The sequence below is a fragment of the Vulpes lagopus genome, chromosome 4 (genome assembly GCF_018345385.1).
Source record: "Vulpes lagopus strain Blue_001 chromosome 4, ASM1834538v1, whole genome shotgun sequence".
Lineage (NCBI taxonomy): Eukaryota > Metazoa > Chordata > Mammalia > Carnivora > Canidae > Vulpes > Vulpes lagopus.
This window is the reverse complement of record NC_054827.1, coordinates 40,074,269-40,087,807: the sequence shown is the minus strand read 5'-3', so window position 1 is coordinate 40,087,807 and position 13,539 is coordinate 40,074,269. Positions and strand designations below refer to the sequence as shown.

Below are 13,539 nucleotides of genomic sequence, written 5' to 3'. Positions count from 1 at the left end.
TGACATCAAATATCATATAATCAGACCCAAACAAAGCTTTATGTAAAAAATATATAAACCAAAATTTCTCCATGCATTATAACTTATAGTATTTTTTAAACTCTAACATTTCAAACTTCAAAAAAAATTTATTTTTTATAACCTTCATATTTTATTTCTACATATTAAAGTAAGAAAAGACTTCAAGCAGTTATTTGCAAATGTTTATCAATAAATAACATTCTAGGCACAAGTTGTGTATTTTTGATATATAACAAACCAAATTAGATACAATTATTACTCAATTTTCTCTGGTTAGCATTAATTTTGAAGTTCCAGGGCCATCTTAATGTGCAGTATAGAATTTTTAATGAGGCAAATACCTTCAGCACAACCCAGTGAAGATTTACTGGGTGGGTCTACAGAATCATAATTTGTCTCATTATTAGTTGTATGTTCTGTATCTACATTACACTCAAACCCCAGTGCCCCTTAGATTCATGGTATTTAGACACTCATTATAGCATTAAATAACATATGACTAAGAATTTTTAAAAAAGAAAACACATAATGCTCAAAACTACTACTGAGGCTTGTAGGGTGCACCTGAGTGATCAATCAATCAAGTACTAGAACCATAAGCATTCTCCCCTGATCTCCACTAAAACCTGGCAAACTCACCAAATACACACTCACAAGCTCTCAAGATGCTTTCTTTTAAGGAAAAAAAATATATGTTTAGTGATTTTTTTTAAAAATAGAAACAGAAAAAAATATTTCTTAAATAAAAAAATAAACAGTATGAGATCTCTTTTTAGAATTGCACTGTAGTAACCCTTCTCTAATCTCTAGAAGGTTTGAGAAATATTTGATTATTAAATATTAACATGGGGGGAAAAAAACACTCTTCAGAGTCTAGTACTAGCTCTTCCAGGACTATGTCCTGGAAGTTTCCCAAGAAAACTTGGGTTGCAAGACATTATCTATAAGATATGTGCAATAAAACTTGACTTGGTTCTCAGATATTTAACAGATCAAATGAAATATATGAAAGCAATTTAAAAACAATAAAATACACAAGCACAAACCTTCAATAATATCTGGATGCAGGGGAAAAGGATGCTAGTATCCTATGTAAGAATTAAATTTGGCATATAAGATATTAGGTTAACAATATTAACACTATTCTCAAAGTTTAACTGTTCATCAATTTCTATCACATTTAAACACTAGCAGCTCTCTTCCCGGCTCTGAGGTGCTCCAACCCAGGAGGTATACTAGTCTTTCTCTGACAGGCCCAGTGGAAAAGAAGGAAGCTGGGAACGGAGCACTACCAGCAAGGAAAGCTGGACTGCTGAACATGTGGCCCTTGAAGGGTGTAACCAGGAAAAGGAAGATGCTCCCACCCTGGCAGGTGGTCAACATCCTGCCAGGCAGGCTGCAGTCAGGCTAAGCTCCAACATAGCGAAAGACCTGGCACTACTACCAGTCTCACCCAACAGGCAAACACGGTGGTGGCTATGGGGCTTATTCCTGAAGCTGGATAAAGAACCAGGACAAGGGTGGGGGAGGTATGATTTTCTAAACCAAGCTAAGGATGGTAAGGATTCTGTAAAGACTCACTTCATTTGTGAAGACCCTCATTATAATTTAACTTGGGGGCTCTGGACTAAAAGCCTAAGCTATACCAAAATAATGCAAATTCTAATTTCTTCTTTTGTGTTGAGGTTCTAAAATGGTTCTAAAAATAACATACCCTGAAAGATAACCATGCAAGAACTCATAATCAGTCCCCTTCAGAAAGGGAAGCACTGATGCATTTTTAGATCCTTCCTCTAACAAATCAATGAGACCTAAGACCTACTCAGCTTTTATACTTCATTTTTCCTGTACAAAAGCTCTGTCTGCAGTAGGCTAAGTATACACATTGGGGAATATCATGGTAAATAAGAGAAAAAGACACACCTACAAATAATCACAATATAATTATAATCCCTATTGTAGGGGGAGGAAGCAAGTCACTACAAAGGAGGCCCACCGAAAAGACTTAAGGAGCACCAGGAGGTAGACAGATCCCAACTGGAAGTGAGAAGTGGTATTCCCAAGCAGAATACCACATGAAGACAGGAGGTGGTGAAAGCACCTGGAATGTGCTGGGCAAGGTGAGGAGCTCAGTGGGATATAGCTTGGAGAATGGGGGAGCCTCCTGAAAAGCGTGGCCTAAAAGACAAAGAAGCCAAATTTCCAGAGTTGTAGATTTAATATTACAGATTTTAGACTTCATTTTGTTGACAGTTAAAAGCTATCAAAATATTTCGTGGAAGTGAATTACAAAATATCACTATGAAAACAATGCTGGAAGGCAAAGTGAAGATTACTTTGTATAGGAAGGAAACTGGAAGCAGAAAAAATAGTAGGGCAATGGTTTAAGTAATCCAAGTAAAAAATGATGAAGCCTCAAGTTAATGGAAAAAAAGAAGAGGAACATTCAGAACACTTAAAAGTTATTCATAATAGTAAATCAGGTATCTTTAAGTTATCTAACACACTAAGTTCTTATTACAAGATAAGGTACCTCATTACACCTCTTCTAAAAAAAATCAGAATGTAATTTGACTCTGGGCATTTAAGAAGAAAACAAAAATCATCAAGAGGTCAGATAATTCTTTCTGATAACTCAAAAAGCTTTAAAAGTATTAAGCCCCTTCCAAGTCTTTTAAAAATCAACTGCTTATAATAAAAATACTCATTAATTAATGTGTAAAGAGAAACATTAAATATCAAGTAATCCCAACCAAAATACAAAAGTATACAAGTATTTCAATCTAGCATCCTAAACAACTTCAAATTTCATCTTTGTATTCTAAAAAAGATAACAGGAAATGTTTTCTATAAACTGGTCATTTCAGTACATTTAATTCTAACTTTTTCTTCTGTTAATAGAGCCTTATTTTTTTCAGTTTTTGCCCGATCTTATTCTCAAACTCTAAAAGAGCATACATTTATATATATATACTTCTGACAATTCAGTGCTTTAAAATTCAATCATTCTAGAACAGTAAGAACTTGTCTTTTTGGATGAGAACTTACTTTGCTTACCAGAAAGTGCAAACCAATAAAGTTTTAAGTAATATAACCGCTTTTAAAGAAAAGTAGATAGATCACAACCTAAAATATTCCCTAATGTCAAAACTATCAAACAATCTAATTGCCTTTGATTTATCTGACTGTGCAACTTTTATTTCTGGTACAAACAGGCCAAATAAATGGGTTGCTAAAGTAATATACCAAGTTTCAGCTATATACTGGCAAATATTTAATAAAGATCAGAAGATTAACATTGTGACATTCTGAATAAATTATTTTATAGACAAATAAATATAATTTTAAATGACAAACAGAAGATTTTAATAGTCCCAACTCCAGCCATCCTGTGGACCTGTGTGTATGTGCCATATGAGCCATAACTATAAGCAGCTCCCTAGTCACATGAAATCAGACATTAAATTAACTTTCAAATAAAGTTAATTCCAACCAAGGGTAGAGAGTTTTCAAGTCTCCCCCCAAAAAAGAGTTTTGGAAAAGAGACTCTAATTGACAACGATTATTTCCATAAAATCGTTTCATGAATATTGAAGTAGTAGAGGCCAGTTTAATTAAGAATATAATTACTTTAAAATCTGAACCTGATTATTTTTTATTTCCTCCATACAAAAACTTTTCCTCTTTTAACAAAGAACCCTGAATTATATGACTTTAGTTAATAATTTAATCATCATATAAAATAAAGTTTGAAGTTTAGTTACCTATTAAACATACTATTTTTTTACAACTTCTGTTACAAGATAGAGCCGTTTCTGTTTCAAAGAGTAAATAAAGCTATCCCAATACCATTATAATTTCTTGTATGTAGCTTTGCTATCATACATAAAAAATAATCCTACACAAATTTTCCTGATGTTTCATTTCAACTTCCACACAGCCAATACATTTAAGCACCTACTAGAATGGCTGCTCCTACTGTGTCTCATACAGTGGGTGAGGCAAACAAGGCCCAAAGCAACCCCAGAGGAAGTACCGCAGCCCATTTTACAGACATAGCCAGAAACACGCCTGGAGTCCCATGTTAGGAAGGGGAAGAGTCAGGACTTAAGTCAGGTATTCTAAATATCAAAGCTCACAATTTGTATATTATTATGCAAATAAAGAGAAAATCTAGCGTTAGAGCAGAAATTTCTCATTTTTTGATAGATGGACAGGAAGATGGAAGTGCTATATAACAGTCCAATTCAACATATCACATCATCATGAAGTATACATGAACAAGTGATACCTTTTAAACACGGCTATTAAACAATAACAGTTACTGCTACTGAAATTATAATTTAGTTCCCTCCAATACGCAAACTGTACTGAGAACAGTGACCAAATTAGGACCACTTCAAAAACTAAATAATTTTTAATTCAAAATCTTTATAAATTCAAATAATTTGACATAAAATAAATGTATTTTTTCCTCAAATGCGTTAATACATCTTTGAGATCTCATATGCCAAACTTCAATAAATCACTACAACCACGCCTTTTACAGTAGATTAACAATTCCAAAAGGAACCCTGAGCATAACAAAGCTACCAGAATCAAATGTTTTAAAAATAACCATTCTTATCCATATTGTTTCTCTGTAAAACAACGAGTGCCCTCAAGTGGGGGAGGGCAGAGGAATTCTATTAATAAATTACTGAATGATTTTCTTGAAGGTGTTGGGAAAATCAAATTAACACATAACAATAGTTAGTGAGATATGACTCCATTTCTGTAATAAACCCCAAGATCAAAACGCACCCAAGGTAAATTTCCTTGCAAGGTTCCCAGCAGGAGTCTTCCTTTTTGTATGTGATTTCCTCTCACCCACAAAAACCAGGCCAAATACGCGCATGTGCCGCTAACACTAAGCAGCACTTCCTTATTCACTCATGTCCAACAATTTATGGATGATCAGTGGCAAAAACGAGCAAAAATAATGAAAGAATGCAATGAAAGCTCCCTGAGACCAAGCTGGACTTCCTACTCATTTCTGTGTCTCTCTCAGATGGAGGCCTGATACAAATTAGCCACTGGGGGGAAAAAGTCATCTGGTCATAAAATACAGTACAAGGTCACTTTTATGTAAGTTTGCCAAAAGGGACATAAACCAGGACAATTTCACACTGTGACACAGGATAGAAACATATTAAAGCAATCTCTGTTCCTCCTCCATTGTGCTGTCACAGTGCTCAGCTTTATAGGCCTTCCCAGCACCAGCACCGGGCTCTTCGCTTCCACCTGGTCAGTCTAATTAATTAAGAAAGGAAGTTACCTCAAATTCTGTACTTTTTGCTTTTATTATCAAGCACTTCGTTTGAAGTTATAGGAGTTAACCTCTTAATCCTACAGACTGTGTGCTATGTTCTGGACATTTGGGGATGTCTGGATAGCTTGGATAATTGGTCAGGATGTTGCTGTCGTTTATATTAAATTTTATGCCAAGACTTCAAATCAAAGATAGGCATTAAGGTGAGTCACAATATAAAATTACTCCCAGAAACATCTTTGGTTTGTAAATGAATCTGTCACTGATTATATTTTTTTCACTTTCATTAAATTGTTGAATTTTTGCCTTATAACATCTAAACTCAAAGTAAGATGTTAAAATATAATATGAAACAAATATATTCCTAACTCCTATCTAAACCCTGGCCAGCAGTTAGACCTTCAGAATTCACGATGCAATCGGCTAACATCTTCTGACATCATCCCACATAAGGTCTCTCTTGAGGCAGAATGGTAAGAAAAAACCACTCAACTGATCTGAGGTGTGACAGGATCAACAGTGCCATTGGCCCCAATATCCTCATACTCTGGTATTGATTGAGTGACCATGATAAAAAGTGGAGAAAGCATCTCCATCACAAAATACAAAACCCAGCAGACGCAACCTTTTTTATCAGAATTGAAGCAAACATTAAGATGCAAGCATGGGATCTGGTTCAAACACACATGAATATACACAATGCTTGATACAATACATACAGGTGATTGAGAAATAAGATAAATTTGATAAACATTTAAGTGCTAATAAGTAAGAGTTCCAAGATAAAAGTTACCTTCTTACTAAAAAAAAATTTTGTTTTATCAAACCATTTACATTCTCCTACCCTTGAGTATATAAAGAATGGGAATAGTGAGGAGATGTTCCTAATAAAATAGAAACATGCACGATGGTAAGGAGAGAGAAGAAAGGCTTATTTAAGGCCCTTAAAAGGGCATGGTCAACCCCCCAGGCCTAAAATGTCCTGTTTGAATTAACATAGTGGTTTAATTAAAAACTAAGTAGAGAATTCTGCTTAATTTGATTTTCAATTCAAGCTCTGCATCCGCCCATGGCTAGTGGCCAATTTCCGCGTCTCGGCACAATATGCAAGGGGCTGTTTTAAAATCGATTGCCCAGGGGAATCAATGGGAGTATGGTGGAGCCATATGCCACTTAGGGACTCCACCAGACTTAGACATAGTAAAACAGCACCAGGAGGGTGGCCAAAGGAATAAAAAAGAAATTTAACTTAACCATATTTCAAGTTTGTCATTACTCAAATCATTGTGCTGAATCTACCAATTAGAAGGGTTTTCTAAGCCCTCTTCAATATCCCTTCAGAACTAGATGTGTCTAATGTAACCAATGAGCAAAGAGCTTTAAAGGATATACACAAAGGAAATCCTTGCTAGTCAGTTGTTTTAAGCATGTCAGTTTTAAGCATGTCAATGACTGTCTGTGATACATTTGCCTCAATGAGGCAGCAGTTAAAGTCTGGGATACAGTCTACAACACTGTGTACAGTACTATAGATCTTAACAAATGTTATGCAAAACCTGCCCAAGTCAACTCCTAAGATCTTATATTAGAGAAAGGCGTAACAATGAAAGGCTTAAACGTATACTTTACTCATTTAAGACTTAACCATGCAATACTAATAACCCTTAGAACTTTCATGTAATTGATTTTAAAACTGAAAAATTGAGTATTTAAAATACATCACAATTACCTTAATTTTAAAGCTTTCTAAACAATTCTATGGGGCACTTGGGTGGCTCAATGGTTGAGCATCAGCCTTCGGCTCAGGTCATGATCCCGGGGTCCTGGGATCAAGTCCCGCATCAGGCTCCCCGCAGGGAGCTGGCTTCTCCCTCAGCCTATGTCGCTGCCTCTGTGTCTCTCATGAATAAATAAATAAAATCTTTTTTAAAAAATAAAAAAATAAACAATTCTAATAGGGTCTAGAATGCACCTTATCTTCAAGCAGGTTTGATTTTGCTTTAATCCATACCATTTCAAAATGGGAAAAGTAATTTGAAACCTTAAAATTGCTGAAGATAATATGTGAATAATTAAGAACTAACTGTGCCGTGTTCAGTTGCTTTCTGACAATCCCATAGAACATTTATTAGTGAAATGCATTAAGCTCTAGAATTATGGTACTAATAGTTAACATCTCCTGGGCCATGTATTTTACAAAAATAATCTCTCATTTAATCCTTTAAATAATACAGTAAGGTAACGATCATTACTATACCATTTTACAGAAAAAGAACCTGAGGTCCAGATGAAAAAACTAGCCTAGCCCATGAGACTCTAAGGCAAATTTTCTCACCCTAGCACCCTCATTGACCATCTCTCTGCCACAGGCCCCTTCTCAGTGCACAAAGAGCAGAATCATTCTGCCTCTTCTGTCTCCAGGCTACAGCCCCATCTCCCTTGCCTCCTCTAAATAGCTTTAAAGACCAAGTTCTTTCATTTGGTTCCTACAACTCCCAATCATTGTCCAACCACACAAGTCAGACAAATGGCAATCAACCATCTTGAGCTCTGTCTCCTTGCCCTCCTAGAAATTTCCATCCTTTACTGAGTTTGGAAATCACCTGGACTGGCTATATCCATTGTACCCTACAGTCCTCCAACACATCAGTCCCTCTGAGATCACGGAATGGAGCTGGTGATCTTGAGGGATTCTGAGGAGACTAACATAGTCAAAGATGTGCTTAGAAAAGAATATTCTTTTAAATGTGTATAAAGAAGTCAATCGGAGAAGGACAAACATTATATGGTCTCATTCATTTGGGGAATATAAAAAATAGTGAAAGGGAATAAAGGGGAAATGAGAAAAAATGAGTGGGAAACATCAGAAAGGGAGACAGAACATGAAAGACTCTTAACTCTGGGAAACGAACTAGGGGTGGTGGAAAGGGAGGTGGGTGGGGGGTGGCGGTGACTGGGTGGCGGGCACTGAGGTGGGCACTTGACGGGATGAGCACTGGATGTTATTCTGTATGTTAACAAATTGAACACCAATAAAAATAAATTTATTAAAAAATAATAATAAAATAAATGTGTATAAAGAGACTAGAAGTAAAAAACTAAGAAAAAAGACTACTATACAGGTGTAGGTGTGACATGTCTTCAGTTACCTTCTTGTGTCCTTCCTCAAGCTGCTTCTCCCCTTGGACTTTAGTCTACAAGGGGGAACAAGAGAACAGTGACAGGTCACTGGGGTTTCTGTCTGTTTGTTTTTATTCTAGAGATAGTTGGTAATTCTGCTCCAGTTACGTGTAGCCAATTCCCTCTTCTAGTTGGTTAGTTCATAACAACGGAAGAAAACAATTTGGAGACAAGTCTACAACACACACTGTTTTTTAAAATAACCTGTTTAACTAATAAACTAATAATAACTAATAACTAGAATTTTATAAATTACAAAAAGTATAAATTAGATGGTGACACGTATACTACCAAATATGAAAATACACTTAACCCTGAGCTTTATCAATTGTTTTTGTACTTGGTAAGATTACACATGAGATTGAGATAGGATGAAAGAACAATATGCATATTTAAAGCAAACATCAACACAGCAATGTTAGTGACATATGTTGCCATACTGTTTAACAGGACTACGTGTATGATTGATTCAGTATGCTGTTATCTCTACAAAACACAGTGTTTCACATATGTTTAAACTCTGACATGTATATTTATCTCTATACTTAAATAAATCAGTATACGTAAAAATCTTTTTCGAAAATCCTTTGTCAACTCCCTGTTATATATTACACAAAATCCAAACTAACTTGCAGAGCATTTGAGGCCTCCAGGATGTGACCCCAACAAGCTTTCATGTACCCTGATCCCTCAACTAATTCTCTATTCTATAGCTGTGTGTCAGCCATTCCCTCAATCCAGTCAGAATCTATACCTTTGCTCAAGCTTGGAATTCCACACTCCAGCAAAAGCCTGCTCATCCTTCAAGTCTCAGCTCAAGTGCAGGCAGACTCCTCCTACAAAGCCCTCTCCAATCTCCCGGGCGAATCAAGACCTCCACTCCTTTCAGTGTCTCCCATCACAGCTGGCTGTATAAAAGTTCATCATACTGTGTCCTATTCGACTGCATCTCTTCTTTCTTCCTCTGTCTATCCCTTGAAGGCAGGAGTCCTGACTTTTCAATTTTGTCCCCAGCAAGGTCCTATAGTAGAATACTTAGTTCCTAGTAGGTACTTAGTAAAACTCTGTTAAATGAATATCCATCAAAAGCTTTGGCTCTAAAATTATACAAAAAATAGCTTTCTCAAGTGTCTCCAATGCTCTCACTTCTTGATGTTCATTCTTTCTAGCCCTCTTTAACATACTATTTTACGTTCCATTGTTCTAGAAACTGTCTTGCAGAAGATCACACTCCTTTTGTTCCCTTGCCTTCTGACAGGGCCTGCTCAGCAGTCTCCTTTGCTTCTTTCCTCTGCCAGGAGGTCATAGAGTCCTCCTTCCTGCCCCAGCCCCATTTGTCCTTGGCCACTTCATCCACTTGGTCAGCCTCAATAAACTCTCCACAGTGCTGACATGTGAAGAACACAACCACTTTGGGAAGGCTAAAAGTGACCCTGGGTTTTAGTACCAGTTCTGGAATTGTACATATGTGGTCCATAGACAACTTAATAACATTTAATATATCTGGACCTCAGTTTTCTCCTTATAAAAGGAAGGTTTGTGCTGAATCCCTTTCAGCAAAACTCCTATAATTTTTTCAAGAATTCATAAACACTCAAAAGAGGTTTCTAAACTGAAACTACACAATTCTTTCACACTATACAGATGACCTAAATAATTTAAATACATCATGATAAAAAAAAAAACAATTCCAATACATCAAAGCCAGTTTTCTCAATGTCAGATTTGTCTGCCAAACACAATGATTCATTCTGATCTCAGTACATTTACTATATGTGAAATCAACTCTGAATTTTCAAGTTCAAACTATTCAAGTATGGAATAGTATCTAGAAAGTAAAAAGGTGCATCCACTAAAACAACACTTTATCACCTCTCAGTGACTCTTTCCTGGCATCCTTCAATGCACAGATCTAAAAAATGCTGTACTTAAGGTTTAAAATTAGAAGACCTGTCAAAATGTGAGACTGAAAAATTTCATTCCTAAGTACCTATAAAAGGTTATATGAAATAAAAAGTATAAAAGTTAAAAGTATAAAAGTATAAAAGGTTATATGAAATAAAAAGTAATAAAAATTCACAGTTTACAGCTTCCCTTGCCAAACTTATTGAATTGTCATTACAGTATTATTCAAGAATAAGATACAAAGGCATCCTTTCACTTCATATATCACAATACAAATAGAACTAACAACTAAAAAGGTGTAATGAGGGGATCCCTGGATGGCTCAGCGGTTTAGCGCCTCCCTTCGGCCCAGGGCGTGATCCTGGAGTCCCAGGATCGTCCCGGGATCACTGAGTCCTGCATTGGGCTCCCTGCATGGAGCCTGCTTCTCACTCTGCCTGTGTGTCTCTGCCTCTGTGTGTGTGTGTGTGTGTCTTATGAATAAATAAATAAAATATTTTTAAAAAATAAAAATAAAAAGATTTAATGTGTCTATAAATAAACTGTAACACCAAGAACACATTAAACACACAAAAAGTATTAACTACTTAAATCTTTGTATTATTTTCCAAATGTTTATAGCAAAGACCTCCACAAGCTAAAAACAAAAATATCATTAAACATCATTCATTTTACTTTAAAATGTTATATTCAAAGACAGATGAAGCTACTGCCACTGATACAATATGGACTGATTGTTTAAGATGCTCTTGCAAAGTCTCCTATTTTGTTCACTTCTAACGTCCCATATTTACTAAGATCAGTAACTCACAGTACCTTGAGAACGTGACTATCTAAAGGAGGACATCTGATTTTATAAATGCCACTCTCCAAAATACTGGATGTAAAATAACTTTTACATCAAGATATGTTTTAAGATTTTGAGAAGTTCATGTCCTGCTTTAAACTAAATGAGAGACCCTAAGAAAGGAAAAACAGCTATTTTATCAGCTTTATTCTCTACAAATATTCCACCAAGTTTGAATGTACTATAAAAACATTCAAAAGCCAGAAGATGATTTCTGCACTGTGGACACACAAAATCATTCAATATGCAATTTTATTAATTTTATTTTTTATTAATATTATTAACACGATTAATATTAATAAGATGTTATTACTAATTAAACTTTTTATACTCCAGTCAAGTGGTTGTTCAAGCCTGCTTTTAGTAGCTCAACATGAATGACATGGACTTTTTTTTGTTTTTGACATGGACTTCTTAATTCAACAAATTTAATTCCAAAATATGATTCACTTACCTTTTTCAGGCCAGCAAAACCTTCAGATTCCAGAAAGAAAAAGGCAAAGGGCATCAACACAAATAAACAAAGGTTGGAAAAGAGAGAAGCAAGATTCCACAAACCTATAAAGAGGTAACAAAAACAGAAGAAAGATCAGAGACAGGCCATGTCAAAAGAAATTACTAAATTATAATATTAGTCAAAGATCTATACTTTTTTTTAAAGATCTAGACTTTTTCATAATAAAAACATAAACTTCAAGAGAGTGACCTAACAAATCACCTAAACTTAGAAATGAGAAAATAATTACACATCCAAATTTCTGTAACTTTGTAAGTTGTACCTATTAGGAAATGCCAATACAGAAACTAGAAATATTTTTCCTCATGTTCTAAAACAAATTCACCAAAGATATGACAAATGCAGAGATCCAAAAACACAGTCTCTTTAGACATATGGCACCTGAATATTTAAATTAGTCACTAGCATTTATTGAGCACTTAATGCCAGATATTCTACTAGACATTTTACATGCATAATATCATTTGCCTAATAAAAACCTTAAAAAGCCTAATAAAAACACTAAAGATAACAATTAGCATTTATCGAGTCCTTCTGTGCCAAGTACTATTCTGAGTGACTTACCAATGTTATACAAATGCCTCATAGTAATCCCACCACAAGACAGAGGCAGAGGTTGGTTATATAACTTAGGTAAAGTTGCAGAGCCTGCCAGGGGCAGAGTTAATTCCTGGGATTTTTAAAAACCACTATATCATAGAAGATTCAGTAAGCGATTCTAAGTTGGAAAGAAAATGTAAGAGAGGCAGGCAAGTTCATATCACCTTTTCCCTTTCTGGCACATTCTGTACTCTTATAAAATCACAATAAAAAGCTACTAGGATGATAATAAAAATAGATTTAGATAAAGAAGACTTTAAGTTTGTCTTTGGGATTATATTTGGCCAAACATCTTACAACTTTTAGAGGTAAAACATGCAAATTTAAAGACAATTTTCAAAATAATGCTTATAATATTTATAAAATCAAGAGTTAAAAATCATGTTAAGCATAAATTCAATCTATCATATGCAATTATCATTCAGTGCTTTGGAAAACAGGCAACTGATGTGCTTTCATCGCCCTTATTTAGAAGATGCTGTTCCAAGACAGGAGTTAGAGAAACAAACAAAATACAAAACTCTCTGTCTTCACCATAAATATGGGATGAACAGTCTTATCAGTTTCAGCCATTCTAACAGGTGTACAGTGGCATTTCCTTACTGTCTTAATTTACATTTCCCTGATCAATAAAGAATGACATGAACATTTTCATGAACTTATCTGCCACCCATTTATATTTTCTTTGGTGAAGAGTCTCTTCAAGTCTGTTGCCCAGTGTCATTAGATTGTTTACTTATTGTTGAGTTTGGCAAGTTCTTTATATACTCTGAATACAAGTCCTCTATTAAATATATAATTTGCAGATGTTTTCTCTCCATCTGTAGGTTGTCTTTTCATCCTTTTAATAAGTATCTTTCAAAGAACAAAATTTCTTAATTTTGACAAAGTTCAATTTATCAATTTTTTCTTTTATAGATCATGCTTTAGACATCTTACCCAAGAAATTATGGTCTAGCCCAGTAACACTAAGACTTTCTCCTATGTTTCCTTCTATAAGGATTATATTTTAAGCTTTATATTTACATCTATGACCTCTCTGGGTCACCTTCTGTATATGGTGCCAGGTATGGACTGAAGTTCATATTCTCCCTTTGATTATCCAATTGCTCCAACACCATTTGTAGAAGAGAACACCCTTTTTCCACCAAACTGCCT

At 35.1% G+C, this 13,539-nt stretch overlaps 1 protein-coding gene across 11 annotated transcripts in view; it reads right to left on the bottom strand.

The window, feature by feature from the left end:
- Positions 1 to 13,539, bottom strand: part of LMBR1 (limb development membrane protein 1) — a 155,631-nt gene that overhangs the window by 84,750 nt on the left and 57,342 nt on the right. For 7 of the 11 annotated variants that reach the window (XM_041751956.1, XM_041751958.1, XM_041751962.1 and 4 more), the window contains 2 exons: positions 11,719 to 11,822; positions 8,482 to 8,526 (listed from right to left, as the gene is read on the bottom strand). In XM_041751956.1, coding sequence (XP_041607890.1) covers positions 8,482 to 8,526; positions 11,719 to 11,822 — 149 coding nt within the window. The remainder of the gene's footprint in view (positions 1 to 8,481; positions 8,527 to 11,718; positions 11,823 to 13,539) is intronic. The other 4 variants (XM_041751957.1, XM_041751960.1, XM_041751965.1 and 1 more) reach the window with 1 other exon arrangement.